Source organism: Rhinopithecus bieti, unplaced genomic scaffold (genome assembly GCF_001698545.2).
Source record: "Rhinopithecus bieti isolate Rb0 unplaced genomic scaffold, ASM169854v2 scaffold_25748, whole genome shotgun sequence".
Taxonomy (NCBI): Eukaryota; Metazoa; Chordata; class Mammalia; order Primates; family Cercopithecidae; genus Rhinopithecus; species Rhinopithecus bieti.
In genome coordinates this window covers 14,848-25,159 of record NW_016811783.1, presented here as the reverse complement: position 1 = coordinate 25,159, position 10,312 = coordinate 14,848, and the positions used below count along the sequence as shown (strand labels likewise).

General features: G+C 38.3%; 1 protein-coding gene across 2 annotated transcripts in view; it reads left to right on the top strand.

Moving 5' to 3' along the window:
- CYTIP (cytohesin 1 interacting protein) overlaps positions 1 to 9,768 on the top strand; it is a 77,910-nt gene extending 68,142 nt beyond the window's left edge. For both annotated transcript variants that reach the window (XM_017895086.1, XM_017895085.1), the window contains 2 exons: positions 5,835 to 5,901; positions 8,330 to 9,768. In XM_017895086.1, coding sequence (XP_017750575.1) covers positions 5,835 to 5,901; positions 8,330 to 8,796 — 534 coding nt within the window. In that variant the 3' untranslated portion in view covers positions 8,797 to 9,768. The remainder of the gene's footprint in view (positions 1 to 5,834; positions 5,902 to 8,329) is intronic.
- The last annotated feature ends 544 nt before the right edge of the window (positions 9,769 to 10,312 follow it).

Here is a 10,312-nt window from a genome sequence, read left to right as displayed (position 1 = left end):
TTGAGGAAACAACATCATATGGTATTAAGTTTTTTTATTGATAGATGATCTTACCATTTTTTGTTGTTTTCTTGAAAGTCTTTCAATAAGGTTATAATTTTATGGACATAGGTCTTATACATCTTCTGTTAGACTTTCTGTTAGACTTAGTCCTCTGTACCTCATGTTTTTTGTTCTTATTATCGCTTCTTTAGAAAAATTAGTTTTGATTGATGTTAATAGACACGTGAAATCAATTTTTCTATGCTGTTACTATATTCAAACACTTTGCTAAATTATAGAATAGTAATATCTATTTTAATAATTCTAATGAATTATCTGTAGATTTTTTTGGACTTACTGTAGAGATAATAACTATCTGTTATGAATGAGTTTTGGTTCTTTTTCTTACCTTACTTCACAGCTTAGGAGCTACCATAGAACAATGAATAGAAACCATAGTTGTAGGCATCCTTGTTTTATTCTTGATTTTAAAGAAAATTCTTCCTAATTTCTTTTCTATTAGGAATGAGCTATCTTTCAGAGTAAGGAGACTCCCTGCTATCTGAAGTTTGTTGGTAGTGTTTATAATGCTTGTGCATTAAATTTTATTAAATACCTTTTTCTGCATCTGTTAAGCTGGTCTTCTCATTTATTCATTTGAAAAAATTCTGTCAATATGTGAATGAAATTCAAATATATTCTAGTGTAAAGCTACCATTTCATTTTTAGGATAAACCCAACCTGGCTTATCCTTGAAATTTATAATTTGTAAATGTAATTACAGGTTTGATTTTATAATATTTTATTTAGGATTTTGAAAGATAGTTTCATTTTTCAGGTAGACTGGCCTGTAATTTTCTTTTCTTAAATTATCTTTTTAAGTTTTGGTATCAAGTTTACTAGACTCTTAGCATGACCTGTTTTCCTCTTCTTATTTTCTGGCAGAATTTTAATAATACCATCTGAATCATCTTGGTTTAGGATTCTTTTTTGATGGAAATACTGTTAATGTACTGTTTCAATTTCTTTATTAGCTGAGAGACTACTCAGGACTTCTGGTTTTTTTTTAAAAGCCAGTTTTAGTGACTTATACTTTTGCTAACAAAGTTTTTAAATTTATTAACTGAGTTGACGGTAAAATATTATTCTGATGTTTTAAATTTTGTCAAAATTGTTTGAGTGTGCCCCATATTTTCTTGCATCTTGTACCACTTTTATGCTTCTTTTTTTTTTCCTGATAATTTTCTCTACAGAATTTTCTATTTTGGATCTTCTAGAAAACCAATATTTGTGGCCATCTTTAATCCTTTTTCTGGTTACTTTTTTTGTCCTTATTGATCTATGGTTTTACTACAATGTAATTAGTTCTGGATTCATTTATAAATTTATACTATGTAGAACTTACAGTGCTCTTTCTGTTCAAAGACTTTCTTCAGCTTTGGAAAACGATCAACTCAATCTTTTCGAATATACCTTCTATACCACTCCTGTATTATCTTCTGGAATTCATATTAGACATAGTTTCTTGATTTATCTTTCATGCTTCCTAATGACTATTTCACAGGTCTTTATTTATATTTTTGTGTTATATTATTTCTGAATTCTTTAGTAACATCTCCAGAAATGTTCTTGCTAGCTGTTCTGTGTAGAATGTGTTCTTTCTATTGAGTTATAAAAATTACTTTGTTATTATCTCATATTTCTTTTTCATGTCTATCTATTCTTGTGTTTTCATTTCAAATTTCTTGTTCTTATAAACATTGATCTTGTCTCTCAGAGGATTATAAACATTCTTATTTTAAAGTCTTTTTTGGACACTTTCTTCTTTTTTCTGAGACAGAGTTTTGCCCTTGTCACCCAGGCTGGAGTGCAGTGGCATGATCTCGGCTCACTGCAACCTCCGCCTCCCGGATTCAAGGGATTCTCCTGCCTTAGCCTCCGGAGTAACTGGAATTGTAGCCACCGGCCACACCCGGCTAATTTTTGGTATTTTTAGTAGAGACGGGATTTTTGTCATGTTGGGCAGGTTGGTCGTGAACTCCTGCCCTCAGGTGATCTGCTCGCCTAGGCCTCCCAAAGTGCTGGGATTGCAGGCATGAGCCACCACACCAGGCCTTGAACACTTTTCTATTTTCATTTTATTTAGAGAATCCATGTACAAATTATCCATTTTAAAATCTTTTTTATCATTAAACATCTGTGAGTATTTGGGGATTTAGATTGCCTACTTTCCTTGCATGGCATATAGCCTCTGCCTTCAGCACAAAGTGATAATTGGATGCTTGCCCCCACTCAGCATTTCAAGGCTACCAATCCAGAGCCAGGTCTGGGGGCTTACGTGCCTTCCCTGGAGACTCAGTGAGCTGTTTGGCTCAAGCCATGAGGCTGTGCTTAGGTACTCCTGCCTTTCTTCATACAAGCTCTACATGAGCCATAGCCAGCAGCATCAGCTTTTCTCAGCCTCCTTTCCCAGTGATGGAGTTTCAGCCAATGTTTTTTTCTTAAGCAGAAAACCTGGCTCAGACCTGTGTTTCAGATAGGTACATTTAAACCATATATTGCCAAAAAATTTCTTTCTGCTTGTCTGTGTCCAGAAGACTTTAAGTTTCATTCCGCTTTCTATCTTGCATGTCTGTCCTGTTTCTAATCTTGAAATTATGAGATTCCGTTTATCTCTTGAGCCAGAAATGTCTTGGTCTGACCCATAGCCAAGGTCAGGCTGGTTTCCCCTCCACACAATGACATTTACTTTGTGCGTCCTGTGTAAGTGAGCATTCTTTCCCTCAAAGATTCTTCTTGGGGCCAGGGACTCTTCTTTAGAAACAGTGGTCCTTTCTGATCCACATTTTCAGGGATTCCCTTTCTTCTGACCTATGATTCAAATGTTTAACATGAAAACAGCACATCCAATGAGCTAGCTGGGCGAGCTAGTTTGTAATCTACTTCTGCTATTTACTGGGTGTGTAGTGCCTGGGAAATATTTTGTTACACTGAATATTCATTTTCGAGTCTTACTTTTTAGGGAAGTTATGAAAATTAAATATCATGTTATCAGTGAAAACACAACTGAAGTACTAAAGTGCCATGGAAATGTTCAGCTGTTCAATCCTGTAGATTGAAAGCATTGGAAACTTCTTTGGAACCAATGTGTGACAGCTGACAGTTGTTTTAGGAAGCCATTTTTTTCATGTACTCATTCAACCGTTATTTACTGAGCAGCTGCTATGTAGCTGGCACTGAACTGGGCACAGTGAGGTGATGCTGCCCAGCAGGATTAGATCTCACTTGTGCTTTAATTCTCATCTAATGAGAGCTCAGATATGTCCAAATATACAATTGTGATGTCAGTAACACAGGCAGAAACAGACCCAAAGAAAAACAGGGAAGCTTGTTTACGGTTGAAAAACCCTTAGTCACTCTGACACATCTGCTCTTTACACTGGTATTTTCTTGGTTTAAGTGACGACAAACTGAAATGACTGGGCCAAATCAACAAATCAGATATTGCAACACCAGTATTTTTCCAAAAATTGACTATATGGCCAGCGCTGACTTTGTATTTTTGGATAGTAAGTGCAGAAATGTAACTTCCTCTTCTTTCTGTCTCTAGTTTTTCTTGACCTATCCCTATGCTCCTCCACTGAACTCTAGTCTTTTGTAGGAAATAAATCTCTTTAAGAAAGATGAAACGGGTTGGTATGTATGCCAGGTACTTGTTGCCTTATAGTCCCTACGTCCCTAATTTGACCTTTGTATAACCACAGATTTGCATAGTTAAAAGCTGGGAATAAGGCAGCATAGCAGTCCTTTTTTTTTTGGAGGCAGGGTCTCACCCTATTGCCCATGCCGGAGTGCAGTGGCATGATCACAACTCACTGCAGCCTCAACCTCCCAGGCTTAAGTGATCCTTCTACATTAGCCTCTTTTTTAAAAAATTAATTAATTAATTAATTAATTTTGAGACGGAGTTTTGCTCTTGTTGCCCAGGGTGGAGTATAATTGCGCCATCTCAGTTCACCACAACCTCTGCCTCCTGGGTTCAAACGATTATCCTGCCTCAACCTCCTGAGTACCTGAGACTACAGGTGCCTGCCACCACACTCGTCTTATTTTTGTATTTTAAGTAGAGACGGAGTATCGCCATTTTGACCAGTCTGGTTTCGAACTCCGGACCGCAGGCGATCCACCCGCCTCAGCCTCCCAAAGTGATGGGATTACAGGTGTGAGCCACCGTGCCCAGCCTCCTCAGCCTCTTAAGAACTGGTATGCACTACCATACCCAGCTAATTTAAAAAAGAATTTTGTAGAGATAAGATCTCACTATGTTGCCCAGGTTTGTTTCAAACTCCTGGTCTCAAGCAGTCCTCCCACTTCAGCCTCCTAAAGTGCTGAGATTACAGATGTAAGCCACTGCCCTCAGCCCTCAAAGCAGTATTACAGCTATTCTAGACTATATTATGGTACAGAAAGAACAAGAAGTTGACTGAGTCAAGCATTTGATTGATTTATTGCTCGATTTTATTTTAGCAACCGTAAGGGTTGCTGTTAAATGTTACTAGTATTAAGGTTTAGAAAATTCTGCCCAGTTATTGTTCAATCTTTGAAGACTGAGGAGTAAGCCATGTTCCCCTCAAGCATTTAATGATGTTCCTGCAATTTTATTATTTTCTTTCCCTTAATCCTTCTCTAAATATACGTTTTTTTCCTCTTCCTTTTTAGTCTTCATCTACTCCTTGCAGATTGCTTTGTGGGAAGGACTGCTTGTTTCAACTAGGCTATCTTTCCTTTGGCATAATAGTCCACAGGCAAACCTGAGCTGTGCCCACTTGCTGGGCTCGCTATAGGGACCTGAACTGGCAAAGGAAGGGGAAGAGGAGAGGATAAAGAATGGGAGAGAGTGAGCCTATAGCTGTGTGTTTTTTTCAGATGCCTTCTGCCTGGTTTGTTTTAGATTGCCATTGCCTCAGTCCCCTCTGTGGGATAGACCAGGACTTGTGTGCTGTCTTGACCCATGTGGCAGCTACTTAATTCCCACTGTGGGCCTCAGCTCTCGTGTGCTGGGGCAGTCAAGAAGGGAAGCAGTTAAGAAGTTAGGGTGCTTAGCAGTGTTCTAAGTTTAGCCCACTAAGGAAGCATTTCAGACAGTTCTGTTCTCTTTTCTGGTGTGGAAAATAAATAGCTGTCCAAGCCAGGTGCAGTGGCTCACGCCTGTAATCCCAGCACTTTGGGAGGCCGAGGTGGGCATATCACGAGGTCAGGAGTTCGAGATCAGCCTGGCCAGCATGGTGAAACCCTGTGTCTACTAAAATTACAAATATTTGGCTGGGCATGATGGGGCGCAACTGTAATCCCAGCTACTTGGGAGGCTGAGGCAGAAGAATTGCTTGAACCTGGGAGGCGGAGGTCTTCAGGCTTGTATATTGATGATGATATTTGTAGAGCGTTAACTAAGTTCTAGTCACTGTTCTAAAAATTGTACATCTATTCACTCATCTAATCCTCATAACATTTCCAGGGTTTAGGCTCTATTATTGTCTTCATCCTACAGATGTGGGAATCCTAGAGTATAAATGCTTGCCTAAACAGCAAGTACATTTTCACAGACCCAAATAATCTTTTTAAAATAACTTTTTAAATACAAATATATTTTATTGTTTTTTTTCAAAGAAAGCTTGTTGGCCCAATATCCTCCTTTTATACAGCAAAAATATTTTAAATGGATGAGATGGATTGGTAGTACTAGGAAGAAAGGTAAAAAATTTTAATGACAAATCTCAACACCTAGAATTAAATTGCTAGCTTCACTGGGGTTTCCTAATAATAAAAACTTTTTTTTTTTTTTAATCTCACAGCAAACCTTGAAACAAAAACGGGTGGAGTACAGATCTCTGCAGTTACAGGAACATCGTCTGCTTCACGGTAAATGCAATTTCCTGTTCAGAAACCACACTAACATTACTTCTTTCAGTATTTCTGCCTCTAAGTTGTTTTAAGATTATCATCATTATAAGAAAAATTTGTCTAGTGCTGGTCAAAGAAACGGGTCTGTTTCTTTCGCATGAGCTTTGGAGTGGCTGTATTTGGAGGAGGGTCAAGGCAAGTCAGATCCACTACTCTATACACACACACACACACACACACACACACACACACACACACACACGACGCAGATGCGCATGCGCACATGCACACGGATGCACACGCTTGAAAACAGGCACCTGGAGATTTTAGAAGATCACTGGGGAAGATTGCCTGACTTTCCTTCTACTTCAGTGAATGAATTACGTTTCTGAAAACAGTCGTGGCTCGGGGCTGTATAGTTTCTAGAAGCTATTAAAGCTGGAATGTTTGCACACTTTTTGGGTAGAGCTCCTATCTTTTGTTTAAATTGTATAAGTTGCGTTTATTCAGAGAATTTCTTTTTCATGGCTCCCAAGATCAAGGCAGAAATGCGTAAGATTATTACAACAGTAAATGCATAGCTCTTGCCATTGAGTGCATTTTTAAGGGAAGGGTTGAGTTTAAAATGTGTTAATTTGCTATTTGCTGTGTGACAGATGTAACCAAAGGAATGAACTTTTTTGTGCAAATAATTCACTGAAACCACTATGTGGGTGCGAAATATAGGTTATCTCTTCTTTAAATAGCACCAGCTTAAGTCTCTAACCTAGAATATCCATTAAAAGTGATAATCAATTTGTTTACCAAAAAGATAACAATTTAATCCTTAACTAGTCACTAATTTATGGCTTAGATTTCTGATATAAAGTTCTGTGTTTTTTAATTGAAGTGTTTGAAACTTATGAACAAGTTACTTCTCTTTTTTGTATTTTCATTTAATATTTTTTAAAAATTCATAATAGCTTTTTTGGGTAGTGAAGTTTGTTAGAGAGGCAGAAGTATTTAATACAAAAACTTCTTTATGGCCTTGTAAATTCAGCCACCTCCTTGCTTTCTTTAGATGTGAGGGCTTTTTAGCCTCATTTCCACTTCTGGAGCATCCTGAATGGCCCAGTGAATATAAATTCTTGCTGTTCTATAGGAACGGCCTTGTATTATAGACAACACTGTTAGGTCAGGGTCCTCATAAAGTCATTGTTGTATACATTTTTTTGAGCAATTGAGGGAGTTCTGCTTTTTCTAGATGCATAGTAAACATCCAGGGCATGTGATTCTATAAGGCAATTGCTCTCAAATCAAAAGAAATTCATCACTTATTGCAAGATGAAATGAAGTAGGTTGTATTAGCAAAAAGGAAAGCATTATGACCAGTCACGGTGGGGCTGGTTGTACTCAACCTTGCAAATCATCTGAAAAAATAGTTTCTTTTTATATTATCAACCAAGGACAAAAGAGAGCAGCAGTAAAGATAATCAGTACAAAATAAAACCATTTTGGAGTGTGCAGTATTCTATTATTTTTTTTCTGAAGCAGAGTCACTTACTGATTATGTTTTTCCAAGGCTGGTATTACAAGTTCTCTCTCTCTCTCTCTCTCTCTCTCTCTCTCTCTCGATACCAACAAACTCAGTTAGTGTGGAAGCAGGGAGGGTCGTATGGACAGGGTATTGGTATGTGATTAACATTCTAGTTTGAAGAGCCAGATGTACGTTGTGAAGGATCAATGAAAAAAATTTAGCCAAGCAGATAAAATTCAATTTCTTCAAATAAATTATTACTTACTTGAGGACAAGGATGCTTTTTGGGTACAGTATCATTCCAGAGAATTTAAGTATTCCAAAATGAAACTTGGAATATTAAGTTGGAAGATACATTTGATTTCACAAATCCTTTCTCTAAGAAACACTTATGAATTATCTGTTCCATAATTTTTTCTATATACCTCAAATGATTTTATAATAATTTTAGAATTATTTTCAGAAGACAGTACCTAAGAATCAGAGAAACTAAATGGAGAAAATCACGATAGCATTTCCCAAGTGTATTCTATGGAACCCCATTTCTGTGAGAATTATAATAAAAGGTTTCAGGGTTATTTAAATTTAAGAAATGATCATTTTGGAGATTCAGATGTCACATTGGTAGACTGTCAGTTGGGTTGAACTGTTCTCATATGAAACATCTTGTTTAAATTTATTCTAATATTATAATTTTTGTGACCATGGAACCTTGGTCTATGAACAATAGTTCATGAAACCCTACTATACGGTTTATCAAATGGCCTCATAAACAGTTACTTATTCGTGCACGCCAAAGCTCAGTGAAAAGTATTTTTCACCCTTACTCTTTCTTGTGTCATTCAAAGAGAAGTTTTGATGTAGCGTATTTATTTGTAGGGAATGATGTACAGGTCCATTTCACAGTAGACTTTGTTCTCTGTGCTCTAGGTGATGCAGCTAACTGCCCCAGTTTGGAAAACATGGACTTGGATGAATTGTCTTTGTTTGGACCCCTGCCTGGGCCAGGCCCAGCCCTTGTGGACCGGAATCGATTATCCAGTGAGAGCAGCTGTAAGAGCTGGCTGAGCTCCATGACTATGGACAGTGAAGATGGCTACCAGACGTGTGTGTCTGAGGACTCCAGCAGGGGTGCCTTCAGTCGGCAGACGAGCACAGATGATGAGTGCTTTATCCCCAAGGAGGGGGATGATTTGCTGAGGAGGTCATCTTCAAGGAGGAACCGGAGCATCAGTAACACCAGCAGCGGATCCATGTCTCCCTTGTGGGAGGGCAACTTCTCAAGCATGTTTGGGACCCTGCCCCGGAAGAGCAGAAAGGGAAGTGTCCGAAAGCAACTCTTAAAATTTATCCCTGGCCTTCATCGTGCTGTGGAAGAGGAAGAAAGTCGCTTTTGACGGATTGTGGTGTCCTTTCAAATTGGCTTATTTCACAAATATCTCTAGACTCACCCACATCCCAGCTTGGTGGGAAAGTGCAGAATTGCAAAACTGACATCCCATTTCACAGCAATAGTGACCTTTATTTAAATTGTTGTGTCATAGTTTTTGCTTCTTACATCATTTTTCAACCTGAACAGCTCAATTTCTAAGCAGACAGGGAAACTAAATAATAAGTTAATTAATATAACAAACATGAAAGTGCCTGCTCATTCCAGTGCTGTCTTTGAAAGCAAAACTAATATTTATTTTCTAGATTATCCCTGTGAATAATTGATAACTTTTGGAGTCAAGTATGAATAAACGTTTGGCAGAGTATAGTAATCTGGACTATCTTCTATAGGATAATTGGTGAGTTATAAAATCTTAGGTTTGCTTATGCCCAGTGGCTTCTGGGGAGGCTTAATAATAGGCAGTTTTGAATTTGTTCAAACCTGTAATGGCCTGTAAACAAAGATGACCATCAACCCTTTCTCACATCTATAGTGACAATAAAGCGAGAAGTATCAGATTTAATAGGAGGGGTTAAGGTTCATGAGAACCATGGAAAGACGTGGTCTAAGATGGGTGCTGCGAAGATCATAATAAAGTCTTTTTTATAGTCCGTCTAAACAAAATGGGTGGGGATGTCATGTTTTTTGCCCGATTCAACTTTTGTTCTGCCTGAACATTAATGGCAAATCTAGAACTCTTCGAATCCTACAGCTTTGCAATTTTTTTTTTCTACAGATGTCTAACATCCAAAACGTGAGAGTTGGGAAAAGGACTTTGCTCCTGTAGATTCTTTCATATTACTTCTCTATATCATATATTCTAAATAGCTATCACCTCAGCAGTCTTTTGCCTATTGGTTATGTTAGTATCACATTACTTCTAGCCTTTCAATTACTCCATGTTTTATTTAATATCCATTAAAGTCTATGAATTCTCTGTTCTGGTGGCACAGCTGTTCATTACCTATATTCTAGGGTAGACAATCTGGACTATGTAATAAATAGTCTGCTGATTTTAAGTTCTCTCTCTCTCTCTCTCTGTGTGTGTGTGTGCGTGTGTGTGTGCGTGTGTGTGTGTTTGGGAGAAACAGAAACACTTCACTTTAAGTAGAACTGCTAAATGTAAGTAAACTTCTGATTAAGAAATGAGTTATTTTGAGAAAAAAGAGGGTAGGGTAAGGAAGCATGTAGGATAACAAAGAAATGATAAAGTATAAAAAGATTTCTAGGCCGGGCGCGGTGGCTCACGTCTGTAATCCCAGCACTTTGGGAGGCTGAGACAGGTGAATCACGAGGTCAGGAGATCGAGTTCATCCTGGCTAACACGGTGAAACCCCGTCTCTACTAAAAATACAAAAAAGTTAGCCTGCGTGGTTGCGGGCGGCTCTAGTCCCAGCTACTCGGGAGGCTGAGGCAGGAGAATGGCGTGAACCCGGGAGGTGGAACTTGCAGTGCGCCGAGATGGTGCCCCCGCACTCCAG